The 25898-nt window shown below is 39.2% G+C and overlaps 3 protein-coding genes across 7 annotated transcripts; 1 reads left to right on the top strand and 2 right to left on the bottom strand.

The window, feature by feature from the left end:
* Positions 1–346: 346 nt before the first annotated feature.
* Positions 347–4079, bottom strand: LOC117473466 (CD151 antigen-like). The gene is made up of 6 exons (XM_034119053.1): positions 3952–4079; positions 2271–2453; positions 1918–2109; positions 1229–1366; positions 1050–1133; positions 347–720 (listed from the first exon to the last, which is right to left on the bottom strand). The coding sequence occupies exons 1-6, from the start codon at positions 3997–3999 to the stop codon at positions 649–651; spliced, it is 717 nt and encodes a 238-aa protein (XP_033974944.1). The 5' UTR covers positions 4000–4079; the 3' UTR covers positions 347–648.
* A 3782-nt stretch (positions 4080–7861) lies between these two features.
* On the top strand, positions 7862–19428 carry LOC117473463 (myosin light chain kinase, smooth muscle-like). Of its 5 annotated transcripts, XM_034119041.1 has the most exons (18): positions 7862–8053; positions 8441–8608; positions 10246–10392; positions 10532–10684; positions 10780–10908; positions 11563–11616; positions 11701–11831; positions 11941–12097; positions 12995–13306; positions 13407–13506; positions 13629–13832; positions 14251–14468; positions 15165–15288; positions 15816–15968; positions 16252–16381; positions 16542–16623; positions 16814–16954; positions 18352–19428. In XM_034119041.1, the coding sequence occupies exons 2-18, from the start codon at positions 8443–8445 to the stop codon at positions 18555–18557; spliced, it is 2607 nt and encodes an 868-aa protein (XP_033974932.1). In that variant the 5' UTR covers positions 7862–8053; positions 8441–8442; the 3' UTR covers positions 18558–19428. The 5 variants fall into 5 exon arrangements, with proteins under 5 accessions (XP_033974932.1, XP_033974936.1, XP_033974935.1 ...); XM_034119045.1 differs by lacking the exon at positions 10246–10392; XM_034119044.1 differs by lacking the exon at positions 11563–11616.
* coasy (CoA synthase) lies at positions 19070–25444 on the bottom strand. Its single transcript, XM_034119047.1, has 10 exons — positions 25308–25444; positions 23464–24201; positions 23133–23347; positions 22637–22768; positions 22057–22246; positions 21851–21915; positions 21656–21740; positions 21464–21561; positions 20807–20953; positions 19070–20197 (listed from the first exon to the last, which is right to left on the bottom strand). The coding sequence occupies exons 2-10, from the start codon at positions 24146–24148 to the stop codon at positions 20129–20131; spliced, it is 1686 nt and encodes a 561-aa protein (XP_033974938.1). The 5' UTR covers positions 24149–24201; positions 25308–25444; the 3' UTR covers positions 19070–20128.
* Positions 25445–25898: the final 454 nt, after the last annotated feature.

Here is a 25898-nt window from a genome sequence, read left to right as displayed (position 1 = left end):
TACTAAAAGAATAGCTACCTTAAGAATATTATTACAGAAGATATCTTTTCTAAAAGGCCTTCTTCTTTCGAGAATTGTGAGATTATTTTACCTTTTCAGTCATAACAAAAAAGATCGCAAGAGCATCATGGTGAGCAAATTTAACATCTCTATGTTAAATAATCTGTTCCTTTATTCCTTTTGATATGTCTGTAAAAATGAATGTTCAGTATTGGCCTTCGTAGAGCTGAAGCAGTGACACAGAATTGTTGTTGAAATGTTCATCTGGATATTGAACATTTGTCAAAAGTTAAAAACTTTAAAGATGTCAAATCAGTTGTCAAACATAGAAATGAAATCCTCCAACAAGAGTGTATCACACATTTATTAGATTTATTCTTAGTAGCAGGACAATTAAACATGAGACTATTATAGAGTAAATGGTGTTTTCGATGGCATAGACCAAACCATTCCATCTAGATATATGTTGTTAAAATAGTCAAATGTTTCAAGTGCAAAAAAAGCAGTCATTCAGTTGTTTTCAAACATATCAATTACAGCATCATCTTTAAGTCCAATTATAGGATACAAAGAATGGATAAAGCAAATAGAATAGTTCCAATATGTCAGCAATGTGTGAAGTCTGCTGTGCTTGGCCACGATGACACATCAGCTCATGTTATCATAGTCTTTCCGTTTTATGTCGCAACTGAAGCAAGCAACGATGACTACTCCAAAACACTGTAACAGGTACAAATGTTATACGTTACTGGAAGCAAATGAACTCAAGACAGGTCAGCAAAAGTTATTTTCTCTCTCCATAAATTCTAATTAATTCTGGATTTCACTACCTTGGGCACAGGTTGAGATAGGCTTCATTATCATTCATGCCATCACTTTTCAAATGTCTGCATTACCATAACTTATGAATATTCTCTCATTCAAATTGTTTAAATATGTTTTCCCATGTAATTTAATAAATAACTAAATCATACGACGAAATGCATGTTATTTAGATTTTTTTACAGATACGTTGATTGCATTTTTTTATTTATAAGGAATGTGTTTACCTCTGCAATTGCAAGACATATACAGATAACTCCCACCGCCTGCAGTCTTTTCCCCAGAAATAAGTTGATGGCCTTAATGCAACCCTGAAAAGGACACACAAAATATAAATTAAATACTTATTTGTTCACAAAAATGAATTCAAATGACTATGCACTTGAAATAAGATTTCCCAGTAGACCTTTTTGCGAGCTTTGTCCTTTTCTTTCCCACAGCCGGCACCCTTCTCCACGCAGCAGGAGTCCGGCGTAGCTTCGTGGTCCTCCCAGCCCACACTGGTGGCCCAGTCGTCGGGGCCGTCTGCTCCACAGCATTTGAACTGTAACATGGTTTTATCATACATGAAAAAGTCACCAAGGTAACCTGGTGATCTGTGTGTTCATGATGCAGTGTAAAACCTGTTCGATGGACACACATGCATGTTTGCTTTCTTTAAAAAAAACATAAGAGTTTCTTGTGTGGACTTCTAAGAAAAGCTGGGATACCTGTACTACTGTCATCTGTGCACAATAAACGAAAATTGTATTTAGAAATACTTTTTAGGAGACAGGTTTATTATGTAGCTGAGCTTCTTATTGTTACTCATTGTTATAATTTGTACACAATTGCATCCAAAATTGAATATGTGAATGTACTGTAGGCCTGTAAAACTCTTTCTTTTTACAGTGAAGTTAACATCTGGCATTACATTTAATACATTCACTTTCACAATGCAAAGTCAATTAAAACAACCTAATGTCTTATTGGTATCTATTACATACGCAGTTGACAAAGAGAGCTGAGAAAACAGATGGCTTAATAAGAGCTTACAATATGTTTTGGGTTGATTAGGCCTTTTGCAAATACAAAGCAAATATCTCTGTGCGTTACCTTTTCCTGAATTCTGTCGATGGCAGCTCTCTTCTCCGGGCTGTACTCACTGATCACCCTTTTGATTTTGTCCATGTAGTTTACTGAACCTGTTATGTTCGCTAGGGCAGAGACCATCTTGTTGTAGAATGTGTAAACAACAGCCCCAGTGATTATCTCCATTAGGATAATGATGATCAGGCAACAGATGAACTAGTTCATAAGAGAAACAGAGTGAGCAGAGTTAGAGTTCAGTCTTATATATATATATATATATTGATCAGCCTTGCCCTATTTGTCCCACAGGCACAGTTTTTTAATAAAATGTATGAGGAGACATTTACATTATGTAGTGTTGTGTTACTCACAGTTACCATCAAATTATAACTATTAAAGAATGCTCCGAGACAGCCCAAGATGGAGACCACTGTAATGATGGCACCCACTGCTATGAGGACTATAGCAATTTTGGCCAGAGTTTTCCCTGCAAATTCTTCCAACTCTTGGAAAGTGGATTTGTGCAGTACTCCGATAGTGAGGAGAGCAACCCCAGATGCCTGAAAAACAAATGCAACAAAAGGACATTAGAGCAGTGGGCTTTAAATAGTCAAATAAAACCCAATGAACCCTGTTCTGCTGTTGATTTAAAGTACTGCCAACATACTGTAGTGTGAAACTAAATCATTGTAAAGAGGAAGATCTTGTCTAACTCTGTCTGAAAGATTATGGTATAGGCAGTGGCGACTGGTCATTAGGGGCAGGTGGGGCACAGCCCCACCTAGTGTCAGCAGAAAGTATTACAAATAATGATTACAAAAATGCAAAAAAAAAAAAAAAAAAAAAATATAAAATATATTTTAAGATCATGTTTAATCATCTGATTCGTCTGTACATTGCTGTTTTAGTCTGTGTTCTTCTAATTAGTGTGTCTACAGTCACAGTGTGTGCCTATTGAGCTGTTTAGAGCCATGTGGGACAAAACCTGATTATGCCCCTTCCTCTCGCTGTGAAGTGAACGTGACTGTAAAAACTACACTGCGCATGCTCAGAGTATTTTGTAATGTAATGTGTGTGGCAAAAAAAATAATGACCAGAGGGGCACGGAGCTACCATCCCCACCATACGTCATCTCAAATCATTCAGAGCTGATTGGCTGTAAGTATGTGTGCCGCGAAAAGTGTGGTGTGTGAAGAGGAGACGAGAGAGCTGCAGTGGCGCGTCCTAAAACCAGGAAGTAAGCACAAAAAAGCAATGAGATTTCTCCAGAGGATTTTAGAAAATAGCTTGAAATAAGATCTGTGGGAAACGTACCTGTTAGATAAATGCACGTTTTGATTAGCCGGATAATATCCACATGTCTACCCTACTTTTATAATTTTTTTATCATAAATCTATGGATTAGATTTATGATAGACTTTTGAAACTACAAGAAGATAAGGAGGACTTTTACAAAAAAGTTATAGAAATTTTTGTCCAGAAGGATAGGCAAATGGACTTCATCTTCAAGTCAAGGTAAGACCGCAATTTTATTGAAAATGGGATCTTACTAAGAGAGAACAATTCAATATTTAAATGATAAAATTACATTTTTTGGGTATCCTTTTGTTGAACTGTCTGTTTAAAATTAATCGAAGCATCAGACAAAAAAAGCTTTTGAAAATAATATTATATTTTGGTTTAGGTCAAAATATAATATTTGTAAACCTGAAGAGTCAGTGCCAGTGCCTCACCAGCCATGAACCTCACTGCACGTCACTGCAGAAGCTTATATATAGACATCTAAGTTTTTTGTGCCCCACCACTTTTGTACATATAAAAACGCCACTGGGTATAGGACATTGTTAACATAGTTGGATTAATCCAAAGTACAAATCACTCTTATTAATACAAAACATTCTGTAAAGCAGTTTAGAATAAAGTTTTATTCAATTTTACTGTCACTAACACTTTTACTACGGATACAAATATAAAATTGTATATTGATCCATTCTTTGTTATCTATCATTGCTGTAATCAACACTTTCAATTATAGACAGAATTACCAAAATGACTTACCATAAAGACCATGTTGAAGAAAATAAATCCGCATTTGAAGCTGCACATTGTGAGGACTTGTTGCAAGCGATTCAAGTTTGTACTGTAATGAAAAGAAGACAGAGTACAGAGAGAAAGCAGAAGACGTCCCTCAGTGTGTGTGTGAAGAGATACAGACTTTACACCTAGATGTAAGTCAGTAGTGAGTGTGTGGTGTGACCTTATGAAAATGAACCTGCAGCCTGATAACATGTAAATTGATATATCACATGGAAACATTCAGCGAGGTCCCTGTTAGACGATTTGAATAGTAGCGTTTATGAAGTGCAAAAAGTACCATAGAATGTGATTAGCTCAATATCAGGTTGAAGCCTCTACTGTATATGGCCTTCTGTAGGAATATAATGTAAATATTGGCCTTGGCTTTAGTGTCATGACTTTCATTTGTAATACTACATACCAGTCTTCAAAATTCGAAATGGTTAAAACAAAATCTTAAGCTTAGCATCAATAGAGAGGCCTTGTGACGTGTTCAAAAACTGGGAATAACAGCTGGTTGTTTGGTCACACGTCTATTTTAACCTATTTAAAAACTGTGGGAAGCCTTTTATTTTTCTGTTCGCTTATCACGGTCCTGTCTTTCCTTCTGCAAGTCAATTGTTTAGAAGAAAATGGCAAGGGCGTTACGTTTTGTAATTTTACAAATGTCAAAACATCTGACCAATTCTTAGTTTTAATTAAAAAATAAAACACCATTATTGTATCTTATTAGGTATTCGGTCACTAGGACATTTTATTAGCTCTGTCAGTAAATCCCACATAGCATTTTGACAAACATATACAAAAATAAGAAGAGATTTTGAGCCTTTATTCGCAACGAAACAGAAATGCAGTTTCTTTCTGCCACAGTTTGAAGTGTCTGAGCACTTGGAGCCGTCTGACTACTGGAACTTGCTTCAGGGTTCCTTCCATCCCTTTTGAGGACCAAACTCTTCCCCAGTGCTTCTCCAGCAACATATGGAGCAGCTGCAGGAAGTCTGACCCGACTCCATCAGCTGGAAGAGGAGCGAGGCCTCTGGCTGCAGCACAATAATCTTTGTCACAGTAGAAGGAGCAGCCGGGATGCTTGTAACACTCTGCCAGTGTCCTTCCTTTTTCAAATCTCTTTCTATCCATTCATGTCTTTTTCTGTGTCCATCTCCTTTTTCTGCTTTCTTAGAGCTCAAGCCAGCGTGCATCAGGCTGTGAAGGACCATGCTGCTTTCCTATTTCGGACAAAACATCAGAAATTACTGTCCTCATTAACCACTGAATGCAGTTTCTTTCGATATATGTGAGGAATAGATTATGTCAAACATGGCTCAATTGTAGGCTGAGTCACAAGGCTTTACCTTTTTATAATAATACATACAGATACTAGTCTCTCTGTTAGAGGACAAGTCATATATGTGCACACATGGAGGTGTGGTTTTGTCGTTCTTCTGCTCATTGCTGCCTCTCTGTCCACGAAGCCTTATCCGTAACTTCTTATTTGCCTGCAAAGAAATTCAGGCTCAAGAGATAAAACATATTTTGTATTACTGCAGTTGAGCACCAGGCACCAGCTCATCTTAAAAGCGCACATTTTGATATTTTCAAAGTTTAATTGAGGACTTTCTCTCCCGTACAGCAGTCAATGCTCGTTGACAGACTTGCTCATTTCTGCAATGCGAGGCATGCTACCACAGGAGGGCCCCATTCCACTTTTTTTATAAAAATGTGTTCAACATTTGGGTGTAATGGATTGATGGCATGTGTTTAAAGAACTTTGTGGGAACAGGATAACACAGAGCCTGCTTGTCTTTGAAGGACTTCATGGGAACAGGAAGTAAAATGATTACCATAGTTGGAGCACTCAGTCGCAGAGAGAACATTGTGCTGCCCACTCTTTGTTTTTTCCTGTTTTGAATTCCACAAGACTTGGTCAAAACCTTGCACGATTTCCGTCTGATAAGGATAATTGTTGAGGAAAGAGGTGGGGTTGTGGGGCTGCATCAAATATAAGTGCTTTGTGCAATAAGTGCATTGCATATTGTTGAAAGGTCCATATATGGTTAAAAAAACTGTCCCACTGAATGTACTTACTTATATTATTCTGTGCTATCTTTTTACCTTATATGGCTATTTCTAAAGAATGTGCCCAAGCTTAGTGGACCTGTACTCAGTGTACATAGTTTTCAAGGGTGATGTCATGTGTTTTGAAGTTCTTTTATTTATTATCCCCAAAACACATGACAAATGATCCATTTACAATGTCCAATTTGGGACTTTCGGGAAAGGGAAAGACAAACTAATAACAGGAAAGAAATTAATGTGAAATGTGCAAGAAGTCTTGATGTACCAACAATTAGCTTTTGTTATTAATAATCATGACGGAGAAAACAATAACAACACAACTAATGCTAAATCAGTTACGCAACAAAGGAATTGATGTGGTTAAGCTACCCCAACATATATTACACATAATAAAATGTATCCAGCAAAACAATTATTTACCTAACCATCTTGAATGTAAGTAAAGAAGGAAAAAAAACACAATTTGTTGGCAAATTCTCTGGTAGCCTGCAGAAAAAACATTTTGGTAGCCTGCAGAAAAAACATTTTAGATTACTAATAAGTAAAAAGATAAGTTCTGCCTAACATCAGTCTTATGTATTCCTTGAACCTCATGAGTGTAAACTGTTTGTGCATGTGTGTTTGTGTTTAAAGCCACATTTGTCATGTGTCTTTGTATTGGAGTGAGTAGAGTGAGTCTGTACATCAGTAAACAGTTAAGCTTTGCTCAGTGTCTGGTCCATCAATCAACATGCTTTCAGAGCGGGGGACATGTTTGTAGTATTAAGTAAGTGATGTGCCTCCCATATGGTTCTAATTACACATACCAGTCCATGTGACTGTTTCCCGACATTCCTGCACTGCCCACCATTTAAAACCACAACATAGCAGCTCATCTGTTTGAGGTCGGCTTTTAAGGAAAATATTATACAACCGTTGTTATTGTTGATGCTGCATTGTGTTAAGTGTGTACAATAGACAATTGTCTGTCTTAATAACTATCAGCCACAAAAGCATCAGTTTTTGATTCCACATTTCCATGCTAAACTGTGTCAGCATTTGTGGTTTATTATCAGAATACGTTCACAGTCCTATCTCTGAACACGTGCTGTATCAAGTTTTCATTTTATTTTACTTGTTTTTTCACTTTAGATAAACAGGAAAAAACACACAAAACCCTCCTCCCCAGCCTCAAGAACACAACATTTCTGGCAAAAAAAAGAAAAAAGAAACTAAACAAGGCTCATTTTAAATTTTAACAAAAAAGTAATTACAGACAAGGAATGACAAATATATGTATAAAACATAAAAGAAAAATGAAATCTTAAATACACACTTACTGTTACAAACAGTAACTTTAGTTACTTAAAAATAGGACATAACTTTTTAATAAACATTAACAAACAAATACACAATATAATAATTGTGATTGGAGTCTAGATGTACATTATTGATTCCATAAAGTAGATATTTTAGAACTAGAGTTAAAAATGAACAATCAGCAAAAATCCTAGATGATACATTTTTTTATTCACATGATCTAAAAAATAAAACATTTAAGTCAGTGAAATAGTTTTCTAGAATAGTGAAAGAGACAAAGTGTCTTTAATAGCTTTAAACATGGAGAACAGAAACTATCCATCAGGCAACACAAGGTAACATGAGAGCACCTTGGTGACACACCCAACCAGCAGCTACATATTCCCATATCAATAGAAATCAAGGCGTCGCATTTAGAAGTAGAGCTTTCTGTTTGTGGTCACATGGTTCCTTTTTCATTCAAAGAAACCCAACCCCCGGAAGTCCCCGGCTTTAAAGAATAACCTCATGATTCTTTACATGTTGTGCACAGGCAGCAGAGTCAACACAGACAGAAAGCCGTCCTACAGGCTCGTCTTGATTCATGCGGTGGCTCTGGCAGCGCTACTCATACCCCCAGTTTACCTCCCGTGTTTACAGGGAATAGGTGTTTACAGGTGGGAAATGGCCATCAGAAGCTGAGAGGGGAAGTTTGTATGAATATAACCAGGTAAAAATGCTTTTTAAAAACGTCTTTTGTGTTTCTTCTATCATTATAAAGCACTGTTTTTCTCCAGCTTGAATGTTTTGCCTCTCCCACACATTTCCTACTCATGTTTTCTATCGCATGTGTCTTTCTCCCTCTGTGTGCGCAGAGGGACAGTGTGGGCTGGACATGTGTGTTTTTAATTGGCCTTCCAGATAAAAAGGGTTGTTTCCTGTGTATCGGGGGGCTGAGGGTGGGTAGAGATTGCAGAGGCAGCCTGTATGCGGAGGCTCTTTGTGAAAACATTCAACACATCAGCTTCACACTATACTTAAAAACGGACACCATAAGCAAGAGAGGGGCCTGACTGATGAGTGATCTGAAACTTATCTGGTTATCATTTCTACCTAGAGATGGATAAGGATGGGGGAAAGCCAAAGACCTTTGTGTCTACTTTCAAGCTGGCCCTGAAGCCTCAAGCCAGGACTTTCTGTGTGGAGAAACAGAAAGAGAATGGACTGGATACCAGTAACAGGAAGATAACAGGAACCCACAAGCTGGGGATCCCATCTGCAACAGGTAAGACTTATTTTTACATTACATGTCACTTGTTGGACACTTTTATCCAAAGCGACTTACATACTCAATACTGTGGGCAATCCCCACAGGAGCAATTTGGGGTGGAATGTCTTGCCCAGGGACACAACAACATGCTGACTGCAGTGGGGTTTGAACCCCTGATCCGAACACCAACGTACTAGTCCACTACGCTACAGCCTCCCTGTATTATTTCACTGCATGTCATGTAAAACAGTGCTGCCATAGCCAATTCTCCCAGGTTTTATCACTCCCTCCATTCCTTCAGTTCGTACAGAATCTGTTAAAAATACATTCTCCTATTCTGCCCCTTCAACCTTGAACACATTTCAGCGAGAGGTGAAGCTGCCAAAAAATGTATTTCCCTAGGGGATTTTAAACTTGAAAGAAGTCTGTAGAGAGCGCCTGTGCGTGGCTTTGCTGTTGTCCATAGTTCTTAAACAATCACTTTTGCACTTATCAATTGATTTTAATACTATAATGTGTATATATTAAAGTTAAATAAATGAAATGTACCACGTCACATTCAGTCCTGCAGCCCCTGCAGGCATTTCATGTTGAAACTCGAACTTCTGTTCCTTTGCATGAGGGCAAATTGGAACATGGGGATCTGTTAGATTACACATGTTTGATATGTTTAGCTCCACTGGGGAAAGTTTGCCACTTTAAGGGTGCAGCTCTCTATATATAGCAGGATATTGTGAAATGTAATTAGTTACATATGCTGTCAGAAATGTCCTCAGGAGTTTAAAGGAGTGACATGCAGCATGCCCGTCCCCTTTTCTCCCCCAAATGTAAACACACTGAACACCAAAAAACATGTGTGCAAACACACATCTGGTCGGAAAATCTTGTCAAACACCGTGTCAAATTCCTCATGCTGGTACCCACAGCTGTGACACTTTCCAGTGGATTCAGCCACAAGTGACTGATTAACTTAGCTGCTCTGCCTGGAGTTAACAATACTACACATCAACATCAGTCTATAGTTTTTGACTACATTTGCATCCACACAGGGAATTTAAAGTTCATCTATAGTTCAATCAGTTGCATCATGCCTGCAGTGGAAAGGCCAATAACTCCTTTTTGCCACTTTATTTTGGTTAAGATGTGCAATCTAATGCAATACAATGCAACATTTCAGCCATAAATTATACCTTGACAAAGTTTGTAATGTTTAGTTGTTGACATTGTCAAGCCTATATAAAGGCAATTATGTTTAATATTACGGTTTTAGTTTGCAATTATCTTGTATTGGACGACATTATATTTAGAAGTGTTTCACATTTTTTGTCCCCCCTATTTATGTACATCAGGGGGGATAAATATCAGAAACAATTTTCGATATAATGCCAAAACCTATAATTGCAAAAAACAGTGTAGGTATCATGGTAAACTTCAAGGCAGCACAGATGTTTTGGATTATACTAAATTGTCCAGGTCACTGAGTTTATGCACTGCATTAATATATGTAAATATGCGATTTACCACAGCTTTAAGGTGCTTCAAAAACCTTAAAATGTAACTTGAAAGTGCTTTAATTTGATTGGAAAAGGTGAACCCTGAATGAATCCCGTCTTCAAAAAACCCATTGTCCCAAACCTCTCCCCTCCTCTTAGATTCCAGACTTCCACTCATACAGGCGCTCCAAACGCCTCACTTCAAACAACCAATCAGCGACTGTGCAGTCTGTGAAGGAAGTGATGCTACCTTTCAAGGTGTTATCACAGGAAGTCAACCTCTGAACATTTCCTGGCTACACAATGGTAAATGTCTAATTACCATACCTTCAAAAAGCCTATCTCATCTCTTTTAGGAGCCAGGATTGAGCCACAATATCCTGTCTTTAGAAGTATCGCAAAACAGTAAAAACATTTGTTTGCCTATTTTTGTTTTGTCTTCTAGGTGAGAGGTTGCACTCAAGTAAAACTTCCTTCCAGAATGGTTTTTCCAGTCTGTCTCTGACTCAGTGTAAACCTGGCGATGCCGGGACGTACACGTGCACAGCTGAGAATACTGCTGGGAAACAGTCAAGCAGTGCTGTGTTACAAGTCACAGGTAAAACAGGTTGGAGTGAGTTTAAGCGTAAATCTTTCCTATTGAATCACACTGTGTACATTAAACCTGTATCCACTCTGTTTGCCATGATACAGAAACAAAGGAAATCCCCAGAACCAGCAACCATGTGCACAGTGAGGTCACATTTAAGGTTGCGTTACCCAAGAACACCAAATTGTCCTCAGCTTCTAAAAATGGACGACAGCACAGAGAAGAAAACAAAGGTAGACTACAAACTTTTTTAAAGCTTTATAAAATAAAATGCCTTGGTATACACCCACAAAATCCCTCGTTTTTTCTGCTTTTTAGGGAAAGCCCTGAGAGGCAAGTGGGAATTATTTTGGAGATCCCATCTTTAAGTCTGATGTCAATTCCTTTGTGTCTATGACTTAAGAACAGTTGGAAAAAAGGTTTTGCTATGATTGTCTTTCTTGGTTCCTTAGAAAAAAAAGAATCTCTGAAACAAGTGGGGCCAGGATTATTTTTATTATTATATCTAAACTACTTTTTAAATTGTTCAAGTAAATAATTGGCATGTGAGTTTCTTTTTGTCTGGAAAAAATGTCCCCAAGAGGCTTCAGATTTCATCTTGCTATGAATACTTTAAACATTCTTATTATTGAAGATCAAAGCAGCAACACACACAAATAATGTGAGGTTAAATTTGGGAATCACATGTATTTTGTTCAGCTAAAAACAATATTTTGTCTTTAAACTTCACTCACCTGTTGAAGTCCCACACAATCATGTGTGGCTGCATTGGTTGTCTGTTGATAGCTGTCTCTGCAACCTAACATGACTGCTGACATGTGATTGGTTAGATACTTCTTACATCGACCTATAGTAGCACACACCTGTAAATCCACCTCCTTCTTCAGTCCCCACAGCTATCAGTGATACAAACTTTCAAACAAAAGTCTCCCCAAGCAAAGGTGAGTGGAGAACACCACAACATGTAAGCTTAATTTTATAGCACTTAAGTCATGTTTTATTAATCAAATAAACTCTTTCCTCAGGGCCTCCTGTGGAGTTTGTGGACCCCCCAGAGCAGGTGGAGGTTCGAGTAGGAGAGCAGGCCCGACTTCACTGTGAGTTCAGGAGCAGCTCTGTCCCTGTGGCCTGCTGCTGGATTTTCAACAAAGACAAGGTAACAATAAGAGATTCATTGGTTGTAAGTTTAATTCATTACTTGATATTCTAATTTTGAGATTGAGCAACATGTTTTGATGTGCACATCCACTTTGCTTCCTCTTCAGGTGGTAGTAAGAGGGTCAAGGAAGTCTATCATGAGCAGTGAGACACAGAGCAGTGTGGAGATCTCTCAGGCCTGCCCAGAGGACAAAGGCTCGTACACCGTCGTAGTGCGAAACAGAAAAGGCTCTGCCCAGCACACCATCTCCCTCAGTGTCATGGGTAGGAATCGATACAAAGCAATATACACTATATACAAGTATAGCTGGAAAATGAGTCGATAGCTGATACAAAATGAATTGGTATTGATTGTTGAAGTGAAACTTTTCCGAATTGAGTATTTTACTTTGAAAACTAAGTCAATCTTCCTGATTTTATTTGTATAAATGTACTTATGGAACATTTTCCATGCAGGACTTGTATTAGAGTATTTTAGTAGCTTAACTTGATCTGAATTCTTCCTCTACTAAAAATCCCATATCATTTTCCTATCAGCACCACACTTATATTTAATTGAATAAATGAAATATAACTGATTAAAAAAAACTATAGTGAAGAAGGGAAAGTATGGAGATTAAGGGCACAAAATAAGAAACTGATTCAACCCCCATGCCATGTGTATGGAAATAAGCATCTCCAAATCAATACAATGCAAAATACACAATACAGCTGAGAAATGTGTTGATAACTGATACAAAATGGATTGGTTTTGATTGTTTAAGTGAAACTTTTCCGAATTGAGTATTTTACTTTGAAAACTAAGTAAATCTTCTTGATTTTATTTGTATATTGTACTTATGGAACATTTTCCATGCAGGACTTGTATTAGAGTATTTTAGTACCTTAACTTGATCTGAGTTCTTCCTCTACTAAAAATCTCATATAATTTTCCTATCAGCACCACTTGTTGCAGGGATGTGAATTGATTAAAAGAAATATAACTGATACAAAAACTATAGTGAAGAAGGGAAAGGGCAGAAAATAAAAAACCGATTCAACCCCCATGCCGTGTGTATGGAAATAACAATCTCCAACCCATGCTACCAATCAGTGATTTTACCTGTAACATTGTCTCTAGCTATTCAACTAAACATATTTTGCTCTTGAATTTCTCCTCAGACCGCCCTGACCCTCCGGCCTCACAGCCAGTGGTGTCCCAGCTGTCCACTCAGTCCCTGGTCCTGTCCTGGACGGGGCCCAGCTACGACGGGGGCACAGCAGTGTTGGGCTACAAAGTGGAGGTGAGAAATGAGGGCCGAGACAGCCCTGAGAGCTGGACAGAAGCAACCAGCCGTTGTAAAAACACAACCTTCCACGTGCGCTCTGGCCTGCAGCCTCTGGGTCAGTACCGCTTCCGTGTTAGAGCCTACAACTCAGCGGGGGTCAGCGAACCTAGCATGGAGTCTGAGTGTGTGAACATGGCGACTACAAGTAAGTGACATGTTGGATATGTCAAATATTTGAGAAGAGGACTTGAGGTTTATCTGTCAGGTTTGAAGTGCTTATTTGGCAACTGTGTTTTTTGTTTTAGAAGAAGAAAAAAAGGACGAGCCTGATTCATATGTCACAGTGACCATTGACACCAAACACAAGGCCAAGGATCACTACAATGTGCACGAGCAGCTGGGAGTGTGAGTATATAAACTCCAGGTCGATGAGATTTTCAATGCACACATGTTAATTGCAAATATGTTAAGAACTGTCTTTCAAAGCAGAGTAAAGTTGTAATGCCTGTTATTTGCTTTGATGACAGTGGGAAGTTTGGCCAGGTGTTTCGGCTGTCCCACAAAGAAACAGGTCAGGAGGTTGCTGGGAAGTTTTACCGAGCCCGAACCTCCAAAGAAAGAATGGCAGCACGCAAAGAGATCGAAATTATGAACCATCTTCACCACCCAAAACTGGCCCAGTGCCTCGCTGCCTATGAATCACGGCCTGAGATGGTGATGGTCATGGAGTAGTAAGTACATTTGAAAAAAGTGACTTTTAATGTGTATCTGGTGCTGGGACGTTTCTACTGCTGATCTGGGCAAAGCAACAAGTGATTTAAAATATTTTCCAGTGCTTACAAAGCAGCAAGTGGAGGAAAGACCTGGGTTTGTGTAAAAAGACAAATAAGAATCTCAATTTAAACTATAATATGCTAACAAACCACATGGGTATAACATATTAAAGTATTAAGTATGTTTTTTCAACTGTCATTTGGACATTTTAGATGCTATCCAGCCAAAAATATCAACACCTTTTTGTAATTTTATAGTCATTTCGAACATTATTTCATTTGGATAATAACCTTTCATCTGATGTAACTCATAGCGACAGTAGACCAAGGTTGTTTTTGAAGCATGGATTTAAATTGGTGTCATTTGTCTGCCCAGTATTGCAGGCGGGGAGCTCTTTGAACGCATCGTGGATGAAAACTTTGAGCACACGGAGCCCACCAGCGCCCGCTACATGCAGCAGATCCTTGAGGGCATGCAGTATGTTCACAAGCAGAAAATCGTCCACTTGGACATCAAGCCAGAGAACATCGTCTGTGTGGATACAACTGGCACACGGATCAAAATCATCGACTTTGGCTTATCTAGTGAACTGGGTGAGTTTGCTGGATCTGTAGAAAAACTCTCATAGAGATATCTCTTGGATGTCATATCCTTATATAGTAAATATGAAGTGATTAGGAATGGAAATTCCCTTGAATATAGCATTTTATTTCTGCATTAAAAAAAAAAAGGGGACAGTGAATAAATGGCCCAGAGAGTATTCTTAATAATGACATCCTGTGTGCAGTCCAGTTAAAGATTCAAGCCATGAAAATCAAAGGGCCAGTCCATGCTGATTAGTCATGTGCACATGGAGAATTAAACCTATTCTTGGCTGGAACTTTGCATGAAGTTTAATTGTATATATTTATATATTTTATAAATTTGCCAACTTCTCAATGTGTGAGAAGTTGTATAACCTTTTATTATCCTGACGCAGCAGGGTTGACAAAGGATCACTCATTTCAATACATGCAAAAATAACCCAAGGTAACATCAAGGAGTGTCATCTCTAAATTCTTAGATGTCTACAATGCCCATTGCATAATAACCAGTCTTTAAATAGACTGCTTTAACTCTGTACATGCAGCAAAGCCTGCAAAGAAAAATCAAGCACTAAATTAGGTGATGCTTCCAAAGCTGCATTTGTAGGCTCGGTAATCTATTCAGAGATGACTGTAGCCATCTGTAAACAGGCTAATATAAACAGGCAAACATTTTGAATTCCTTTCTCTTCTCTTGTTCTCCAGAGGAGGGTAAACCTCTGATGGTGATGCATGGTACCCCGGAGTTTGTGGCCCCTGAGGTGATCAACTATGAGCCTATAGGCCTGGAGACGGACTTGTGGAGCATCGGAGTCATCTGCTACATCTTGTAAGTCCAACAGAGGCTGTAGTGATTTAAACTATAGGTACATTCATACACACAAACATAAAAGTTACAGGTGAAAACAGTGAACCTGGAGGGTCAAGTGTGGGACAGTAAAAACCCTAAGACGACAATGATAAGTGTCCTGTTTTTACTTTTTGTTTATGTAATTTGAAAACCACTTAAAGTAAAATAAATACATTAGCAACTTGGATTTTGTCAGTGATGCAAGATTCATTTCGATTTCATAAAAACTATTCCACAAATGCAGATTTGGCGCTCCCTGCTGGTGGTGTTGCATTACTGCAGCCCTCCTTAACATAATACGAGTACAACATCTTTTGCAAAGTTTAAACCAAATCCAGCAGTCATTTTGGAAATGAACAAACTCAAGACTATTAATTTGTACACACGGGTCAATGTTTAAAAACCCACATTCCTTTTGTTTATAGGTACAAACATAATCTCTGAAGAAACGAGGCATTATTGTGTATCTTACTTTTCATTAATTGTTAAATTGTTCTGTGTCCTAGGCTCAGTGGAGAATCTCCCTTCCAGGGGAACAACGATGTCGAGACTTTGGCTCTTGTGACTGCTGCCAACTTCGAGTTTGACCAGGAGAGTTTTGAGGACATCTCTGATCAAGCTAAAGACTTTATCAGCTCCCTGCTGAAGAAGGACCGGAGGTTGGTCTATTTTGTTCATGACACCGTTACCTACAGTATATGATAGTTGTGTTTAAAAACTGCTTAGATTCTCTTTGTGGTAACCTCCAGTTGATAATGTCACAGCAAGGCAATTATGAGCAAAATGTCCCCTTTGACATTTGTTTTGCATGTTACCTAAGCATTTAGAAATGATTCGGGGAGAGCCAGGATTGTATTTATGCAGCAGATAATCCAATTCACAAGACACTGCTGGCATTTGACAGCTTTCCTCCCCCTCTCTCTCTATCCACCTGCACTTTAGATGCAGGCCGTCATGTACCGAGGCCCTCGCACACCCCTGGGTGGCCTCTTTTACTCCACTGAGCCCCCTACCCACCAAGTCCCTGAATAAGTGCAAGATGAGACGCTTTCTGGCCAAGCGCAAGTGGAAGGTAAAGAAATTACTAAAATGCCATCAGCCAAGAATGTGAACAGTTTCCTTATCAGTGCTTCCCGATGATGACCTTTCAATCCATTGTCCTATAAAAGACCTTAAGCTTGGTTCTGAGTGTGGTTTGTCATCCATTGCTATTTGTCCTTTTAAACTTCTAGAAAACTGGCAAGGCTGTTTTGGCCCTACAGCGGATGGCTAATCTCTCCAACAGGCCAGACTCTCCTGGCAGCTCCTCAGAGGGTAAGACTGATAAAAAGACACACACATACACACTCAATGCCCTCCTGTGTCCCAGAGCTACATACATATGGCAGATGACTCACTGTTTCCGATTGTCACTTCAAGTTTACCCTTTTGTGATCTGTAAAGCCTTGTTTCTGTTTTATTCATCATCATCATCATCATCATCATCCTCCTCCCTCTCATCCAGAGCCAGGATGGAGCCAAGAGGCAGAGGAGGCCATCCAGTCGCTGGATAAGCAGCTGCAGAGTGAGCCTCGCTTCCAGCAGGCCCTGAAGGACACCACCCTTCCCAAAGGAGCCACAGCTCGGCTCACATGCCTTGTCAATGGTAGGGCAACAGAACTGTGCTGCACTTCGTATAATGCCTCAGCACACGCTACAAGTAGAGCAAAAAAAGACAATGCTCTGATATAGTATGATTAAACCTAAACTGGCTGAACTTAAAGCTGCCATGGTTATTGTTTTTATATCCGCCATGAATCAAATTCCTTTGTTTTTAATAAGGACTTTTCATAGAAATCGACAAACAGATAGGTTGCGGTCGAATAGTCCGATTTGCTTAGGAACCTTCCTAACGGAGTGAAATGACCCGGAAGTACCTCAGTGGCAGCCATGATAAGAGCCGTTCGAATTCTCTAAATGATAGGAAAGGAGGTTTCAAACTTCCTTTATAACCTCCTTTAGCTTAGGAACCACTGGACCTCCCTAACCGAAAGGAGAGGAGAAAATGCTGCCCCACAATGCCTTGCGGCCGCAGCATTTGCCGTCACACAACAGTCGGCCGTTCACGGAAACAACAGATTATGACCGAGGAAGGATATAATTCTTATTATACATCCATGTTGTAGTCCGCTGTATAGAAAACTGTAGTTTCCATAGTTTCCCCACAGCAGCAGACGCACATTTATGACGTCCGCTGGCGCATCATAAACACGTCGGATAGTGAAAGTGCAGTCGGATTCTCAAAGCACCGCAGTCTCTTCTCCTAAATTCTTTTGAATTCTCCTATCCACTATCCCTTAACCCCGTGACGTTTCACACAGAGGTCAAGGAATAGACGATAGGGAGACGATAGGAGCTGATTTTTGGACTATTCGACCGCAACCATAGTGTTTACCTGGATCTGTAGTTATCTGTTTTTAATGAGTGTTTCACCCTCTTTGAGCTCATTGTTTTGATGAAGGCTAGTTATCTACAACTTTGCTTGGCTAATCCAACATTGTTTTTTAAATAACTAATTTACGTTCTAATTCCTTTGTTTAATCTGTTCACAACCAGTGTGGAACTGACACATGGATTCAGTAAAGTATGTTCTCAGGGTTATGTTTCCCTGCTTAATGACACATTAACGGGACCGTTCAAAGGTTTTTATTTTCTCAGCAATGTTTTTCTAGGACCAATGTTAAAATCTCCTACCTATGGTTTAAAGCATATTGATGTTAAAACCGTAAATTTGCAAGAAATATAGTTCTATTTATTTTTTTCTTCACACTATCGTATCACAACTGTGGCTAAACATATTCACCATCATTGTGTTCACCATTCAAACTATTTGAGCTATTTTAACATTGGAAAAGCAACCATTGGCTTTGGGAATATTTAACAATGTGTTGTATCAAGACCAGAAACCATTTGTTTTTTTATATATATGTGATATTTTGTATCCCCTTTATTAGTTATTAAATGTTTTAACTCTGTAATAATGTCTCATTGTTTCAATTCTAGGTTACCCACAGCTGGAGGTGAAGTGGCTTCAGAATGAGAAGGCGGTGTGTGAATCGGGCAGAGTGAGCATGGAGCAACATGAAGACGGGCTCTGCTCTCTGGTTCTGGAGGATTTGGAGCTTTCTGACTCTGGAGTTTATGTGTGCAGGGCCGGCAACAAGCTGGGGGAAGCAGTGTGCTCCGCCAAACTGAAAGTGGAGATGTAAATGGAGAAAACAAAAGGAGCTTAAGATGTCCTTCATTTGTAAGGAGACTCTTCAGAAGTAGACTGATGTGAAGGTTTTTGATATAGCCTGGACATGACGTCTGTACATGGGTGGACAGGTATATACTGCCACAAAAAAAGGCTTCTTACAATTTATTTAAAGGGGAAAAAAACTATTATGGTTGTTTTTGGACCAAATACCCAGAACCCTTTGTTTCACTAGTCACATAAAAATAAATAAAGGTGAAATCATGCTACTGTGAGCTCAGCACCATTCACGTGAAAACTGTACATTTTGCACATTAAAATATTATTCAAATGAAAATGTTTTTAAAGGCTGAATATGAGGAAAATGTTGAAATGCATTTATTTTTCATTCAAAACTAGTGAAATGTTCCATGCTACATAGCATTTTTAATGAAGAAACATAAACTTTAACCTCATCAATTACAAAATAAAGTTGGCCCATTAGCCCGTGCCTTAACTAAGAAAAATGCAGAGATCACTAATGGGTTAATATTACACCAATTTATTAATATTTTTCACTGATTTCCAAGATGACATGCAAAGCAATGAAATGAAAGAGGCTTACACTTTCAAACCAACTGTACCACCAAATGTTACTTCAATGACTTCATGGGACAAAACCAAGCTTTGGCAATGAAGCAGTCTTTTATGTAAACATTGATTTATAATTTTAGGATCTGACAACATACATTTTACCACAAGATAAACTCATCGGTTTTTTATTTTGTTTCCACTTTGATGTATCTTTGGCTTTAATTCAGGTATGTTCAGAGAAATTAATAATTGAATGTTCATTCTTGGATTTCCATTCCATTTTTCCTTTTTAAATAAACCTTTCAAAGATGTATAGATAATGTTCACATCAGCTGGATTTAAATCATATTGTCTTTAATGTGTGTCAATGTACAGTGTCATTGATTATTTTCATCATGTTAGGGGGATAGTGTATTAAACGCATCTACACTGATATTTCAAAAATATCCTAACCTATTGCACAGAATTCTCATATAATTCATCTAATTTGGTTATTCCAAATATATTTCAGTTATTTTTTGTACATTTGTTAAAAATATTCTACCAATCCCTGAAACTGCATACCATCAGTTGCTTAGCTACATTCATTAATTGTGCTTTGAAAACATGGAAAGAACTTGTGTCATAGTGTCATCAACTGAACAGGTGCTAAAAATAGACTTTGCTGAGAAATGAGAATGTTCTGGTTTGCTGAATGTTAGGCAAATCATTTAAACGGGAACTATTTAAAACTCATGTCATTCAAAAAAATATTTGAAGAATAATCCCAAACATGAATTCCAGCCTTCAAACTCCAAAATACTATTGTTTGGAATTATTAATATTGTTTTTCCTTATGCATCCCTCTTTCAGTGCATCTTGAAATAAAAAAACTATTAAAAACCTGTGGGAACTCAATTAGGCACTGAGTCTTGGTCAGAAGTAAGAAAGCGTGTTGGATTTGCTGAAATGGCACAGGAACCATTCTCACTTCTTCCTAAGGCATCTTGTTCTGTAATCACATCTACACAGCTAAGATGATACATCTCCCTTTGTCCTCTGCGTGATTCTCTCCTGAAGAAGCTCCCAAGCTTTCAGTACCTTTAAAGAAAATAAGACATAGGGAGAATTATTACGACAGTTTTCTCATTTTACAAAATTAAAATATTTAAAGGTCTCCTATTATACTGTTTTTCATCAATATATTATAGGTCTCAGATATACAAAACATGTCTCTGAAGTGTTTGGCTCAAAATACCAAACAGATCATGCATTGCAGCATCCCATAATCCCCCCTGTTTCAAAAAGGGCTGATTCTCTGTCTTTTACTTTAGATGAAAATAAGGAGCCACTCCCCACGCCCCTCTGAGAGACATTTGGTTAAAAATAACACAATGGTGCTCTAGGAGGAGATTCAGGTGATAAGGTGGGGTGGGGTTACCTTGGTTGGTTATTGGCTAATGGTTACACAAGCCAAAAAAATCGTTATGACATAAAGTGGCTAAATTCTGATCAGCTCATTTTCAGACAGGATTTTATATAAATGGATCAGGACAAAAAGTGACCGAATCTTTATTCCTGAAACTTTCAGAATCTCTTTACACAGAGGGGACACATGTTTATGTATAAAAGACGTGAAAAAGTGGATTTTTCATAATAGGTGACCTTTAATGTACATGTGTAGACTTTGAAGGTCTGCGAGTGTCCGACCTGTTTCTGAGTGACCTCTGGCTCCCACAGTGTGCTGAGCACCACGTTGGCCCGCTCTACTTGCTGACTGTTGGACCACTGGCTCTGCAGCCGGCGGAGAGCATCCTCTGTGGTCACCCCGTCACGCTCTGTTATCCTTATCACAGCCTGAGAGGGGAGCGGAAACAAGGAGAGGTGAGTTACGAGAAAAAGGTGTAAACCAGGATGTGTACAATTTCAAATGGCCAAATTTGGTGCCCCTCAGTATATCAGCAATGCGTGTAGCCACACACCACTTCACCACCAGAAATGTTGTCATATTTTTTTCTAAAAACAAGCCATCAGATAAAGTAAAAAAAAGAAAGAATATGCACTAAAGTTCTTAAGAAATGTCGACACAAAGATTCTTTAATCCAATACTTTTCTTCACATCCTTTGCACACTAGTGCATCTTGCCACTGGTTTCACTTCACTTCCCAATATAATTTTAAGATTAGGTTACATTCTGTAGCCCAAACTTAAACAGCCTTTTCAGACAGACAATTCCAGTATCGAGAAACAAATACACGGTAAAAACTCTTCACCTTAGACTCATCAACTTTACTTTGTACTATTTTCCTAACAGGTCAATTTGACTCCATGTCTGTTGCATTGAGATTTGCAGGTGAAACATCTTACCTCCTCCTCAGGGATGATGGTGACCCAGACCTCGTGAGTCATGTCTGTCCAGCCGGCCTCCAGAAGAACTGCTGCATCCAACACACACACCTGTTTACCTGCAAATAGCAACAGATCACATGAACACTGGGGGAAATCTCTTCACTTAATACGATCAGTACAAGGAAATGTAAATGTTATTTCTTACATTACCTTCCTCTCTGGCTTGGCTGATTATGTTCTTCACCAAAAGCGCAATCTCAGGCCATACAATGTCAGTGAGGGCTTTTAACCGCTCCTGCAAAAAAAATAACATCTTTAATGTACAGTTGATACACAGTGGTTAGTCTGTCATGTCATTTACAATGTTGTGATGTGCGGAAACTTTATTGATAGTTGTCACATTACCTTGTTTCCAAAAACCTTCCTTCCTAATGCGCGTCTGTTGATGGTCTTGTCTTCATTCAGAAGATCTAAAAGGGACGAAAGAAACTCATCACCGCGCTCTTCATCGTTATATATATTTCATTAAAATGGTAAGATATCATGAGGAGATGGATTACGCATTTCTGACCATAGTCCAACCGGTCCTTATCACACAAGAGTTTCCTCACCTGACCCAAATTCTTTGAGCACTCTGTGATGTGCCGCGGTGTCGGGCTGGTACACCTCGTGGCCCAGCTTGTCACAGTCAACCCGGACGGCACCCAAAGCCTCCAGCCGCCGGGCGATGGAGCTCTTCCCACTGCCGCTGCCTCCTGTCAGGCCTATCACATATGGAAGTGGAGCGAGATGGGATGTGTCCTAGTGCAGAGAAAACAGGAAATGCATGGGAGCAGGGAATGAAAAACCATGTTTGTTTATTTTTGCAATACGCCTATATACTGTAAAGAAGAGCTATTTTATTTTGTATCTGTATAGGTCAGTTCTTATTTGAACCTTTAAGCATTAAGACGTTTCCAAAATCTGATCTGTGTGCTTGATACCAATTGTTCAACAGCCAGGTTTTGTATAAATCACTTTTCCTCAAATGTAGCAAGAAAACAAGTATAATCTTTTGCTTTAGTGAGTTAATAAAAAACATATTTGGCATTACTTTTTTCATGACTTAAGGTTGCAATAATACCACACTTAATAATCTATATGCAATAAAATGCCTTATCAAAACTGATGTTTTTTTTTAATATGCCGTACTTTAGGTGGGGTAAGGAGGGTTCCCAGCAAACGAGAGCGTAGACTGGAGGAGCTGATCTTCTCCTCCTCTGTCTCGGTGTGGTGGGCATCTTTGAGCAACTGGATCTCATGGAGGACGAGAGCGGGCAGGCCCTGATTTAGGATGCAAAGACAACAAAACATCATATATATGTGAGAAGGAGTACCCAGGCTAAGGTTTCCTATGTATCTGGACCAAAAAGGATTAAAATGAACATTTAAAGAAACAAAACTGCACTTGGGCTACATGATATTGATATATGCATGTTTATTGTTGGATGGAGCACTTTTGGATGCACGTTTGTGTTTAATAAAAGTTGAGTTGATGTAAAAAAAAGTAAAAAATTCAGCCCAAGAAAAAAATCACTTAGGAGGAGGACCTTAATTTAAGTACAATTGTATTATAACATTTGAGTCCAATTTACTGGTAAAAGTCAACATGTTTGGTGTAACATTTATCGGATATTTCCTAACTTACGTTCTCAATGCGTTTTTTGTTGACAGCCTCGCCTCCCTTCCTAGTCTCCTCACTAACCACAATGCACTGCAGCAAGGGGTCAACCACAGACACTCCATAGGGGTCATCAAGGGGCACGATCTCCACCTGCAGCGAGGGTTTGATTTCTTGAAGGAACTCCTGTAGTCTCTGTACCCGCACAGAGTAGGGCTCCACCAGCTCTTTAAGAACTTTTTCTAAAGCCAGGAAGAAAAGTATGTCAGAGGGGAGAGGGGGTTCATCAAAATATGAGAAATTAGCCTATATGATGACATTCCTAAAATGACAAAAACACTGGAAATGTTCTACTCACTTTTCAGCATTGCTTTGTCACACACACCGATAAGGAACCTCCTATTAGCTAGCAGGCATGAGATGTTGAGAAGCGTCTTGTGGGCCCCATGGAGACGGTCAAAAGTCCCCCCTACCACCACGTCACTGTAGGTCTCCAAGGGTTCTGCCTCTTCTTCAGGCTCTTTCAGTGCATCCTCTGTCTCCTGTAGCATCATTAGCTGTGGGTGAAGCAGCACTGAGGGCAGGCCGGGGCTACAGACGTAGCAATGGCCTGTATAACTCTGCAGACACTGCATGACCTGATTGGACTGACCCGGGTTCTGCAGAGGAAAGTCTGTAAGGATCACATCCGGGGAGTGAGACAGAGACTGTGGTCTGGGGAAGGGGCCGTTTGGGATGGTGGTCCCGCTGCTTGTAGCTGACTGAGCGCGAACATTAGTCAGCAAAACACGAACATCCAGGTGCCCGCACACATCAGCTGCGTTGCTGTAAAGGCGGCTAATGATTGTTGACAGGTCCACTACCGGTGGAATGAAGACGGGTCGAGGCTGGTTCCCACACCCGAGTATCAGCCCTGGGTGGAGGTGGACGTACAGTGTGCGCTCCACAAGCTGAGCGGCTGAGCTGAGAACAGGAGCGATGCGCAAGGGGAGGGTGTTGAGAGGAGACGTCAGCACAAGGATGCCCGTGGTGAACATAGCCATGGTACCAGCCGATATCACGGGGAATCACAGCCGTCACAGTATCTGCTGAGTCACTGTTAGGGATGGAAAGTGAAAGACAAGTCAAATGAAAGCAGTTGGCTGAGATTTTTTATTTTATTACATTAAAACCACCTTTGAAGGCTTACTACACAAGCAGTGGTACTAGGTAGCAATTTCTTTACGGTTTAAATAACAAAAAGAGGATATAATTATTGCTAACATGCATCCTTTAAACAACCGCCCAAGGACAAAACTGCTTATACAGATAAAGGCACAAGTTACATATCATTCATTAAATATGCATTTACTTGGTGATAAAATGTTTTTCTTTATTTTAATTATTTTAGCTGACCTACTAAGAATTTTAACAACAAGTTATTGTCCTGTTTAGCATCCTTATCATGTTTATTTCATACTGCAAAGCTATAAGAATGCCATGGATAGTTACTGATACACTCCACATTAACATTCCTCCAGTCTGCGAGCTGTGTTTATGATTACCTAGCTTTTACAAAAAAAAAACCTTTCTTAAAACATTCCGCTTGTTGTGCAATGCATTAGTTACATTGTGACAAGACAATGCTGACTCACTCCAGCGGTTTAACCCTTGAGGCAAAGTATTTCAGTGAATAAAACAGCCGTTTGTTATTGTCACTATTCTTCATTCAGCCAACGAGGAAGCTGACTGACCTGAACCGACCTAGACTCTACCATGTTATTGGTCAGATTTTCAGCCATTGACCAATCAAATACAAGTATGAAGCTACAGTAAATAATACAGATTTAAACTGAACGTTGATCAATGTTCAGCCAATGTTTAACCACTACGAAGTCTTGCTTACTAGCAAGCACTTTCTTTTGCTTAGAGTTGACAGTTAAAGCTCAGATTAACTAGTGTTTACTCAAAGTCGTAGCTAGCTAGCAATGTAGTACTACCATCACATTGCCTGTAAAAAAAAGGCAATAAAAACCCTTTGCAAAGTGACCCTGCATGATTATAAAAGAGCAACCCTTTAAAGATGCTGGTGTTTCTTATTTACCTGCATTAACACAAACGACCTGTACTTTTAGGTGCGGCTCACATACCAAGCAATTATCGTTCGTGACAATCTGGCACATATCTGGCAACCTTGCAATGCAACTGTTAACATGAGCTTACCTTAGTGGAGGAAACCTAAGCCGACGTGAAGTACGGACGAATCGTGCAATTTAAGTGAACCTGGTCACATATCTACTGAAGAGATCGTTTCCTGAAAAATATGTAACTAGGAACTGTCTTATCCAGTCCCCTTCAGACCAGTCACTCACACATGAACTGGTTAGGGTAATCACGTGACATTTTACACGCACCCTGAATGGTTGAGGGGGGAAAAGCGATGGAGTCTGGGAAACGTAGCCATGTAATTAACAGGGAGTCACCGTAAGGTAAACTTTATAAATCCAGGCATGTAAACAAAGTGTTTCTGCTTGATTTGACCGGACTTTAATAAGTGTATTACTTTACAGGTCGATTGAATGACATTTACAGCTTTATTATATGAATCCATTAATGTTTGTTTTGACCCTAACCCTAATCAAATACAGATGAAGCAAAGAGGCTACAGAAAAACACAACAGACCCAGGATAAATACATATAGAGATCATTAGACGACATGGCAAGACATCTTATTTTTTAGTTAATGCCAAGTATCCTATAATAAGATCCCGAGCAGATAAAGCCCAATCAGTGAGTTATTTAAAGCACTTGCA

The sequence above is a fragment of the Trematomus bernacchii genome, unplaced genomic scaffold, assembly GCF_902827165.1.
Source record: "Trematomus bernacchii unplaced genomic scaffold, fTreBer1.1, whole genome shotgun sequence".
NCBI lineage: Eukaryota > Metazoa > Chordata > Actinopteri > Perciformes > Nototheniidae > Trematomus > Trematomus bernacchii.
The sequence above is the reverse complement of the archived record's forward strand: the minus strand, read 5'-3'. Positions and strand labels throughout refer to the sequence as shown.

Excerpts from the sequence above, each read along its gene's own strand:
- LOC117473466 (XM_034119053.1), bottom strand. The coding sequence starts at position 3,999 with ATGTGCAGCTTCAAATGCGGATTTATTTTCTTCAACATGGTCTTTATG. Across the intron at positions 2,110-2,270 it reads TTAATAGTTATAATTTGATG|TTCATCTGTTGCCTGATCAT; the intron begins GTAACTGTGAGT and ends CTTATGAACTAG. Across the intron at positions 1,134-1,228 it reads AGGACAAAGCTCGCAAAAAG|GGTTGCATTAAGGCCATCAA; the intron begins GTCTACTGGGAA and ends TGTCCTTTTCAG.
- LOC117473463 (XM_034119041.1), top strand. The coding sequence starts at position 8,443 with ATGGATAAGGATGGGGGAAAGCCAAAGACCTTTGTGTCTACTTTCAAG. Across the intron at positions 12,098-12,994 it reads CATCTCCCTCAGTGTCATGG|ACCGCCCTGACCCTCCGGCC; the intron begins GTAGGAATCGAT and ends ATTTCTCCTCAG. Across the intron at positions 16,382-16,541 it reads TGGCCAAGCGCAAGTGGAAG|AAAACTGGCAAGGCTGTTTT; the intron begins GTAAAGAAATTA and ends TTAAACTTCTAG.
- coasy (XM_034119047.1), bottom strand. The coding sequence starts at position 24,148 with ATGGCTATGTTCACCACGGGCATCCTTGTGCTGACGTCTCCTCTCAAC. Across the intron at positions 23,348-23,463 it reads TGACAAAGCAATGCTGAAAA|AAAAAGTTCTTAAAGAGCTG; the intron begins GTGAGTAGAACA and ends TCCTGGCTTTAG. Across the intron at positions 22,769-23,132 it reads ACAAAAAACGCATTGAGAAC|GGCCTGCCCGCTCTCGTCCT; the intron begins GTAAGTTAGGAA and ends ATCCTAAATCAG.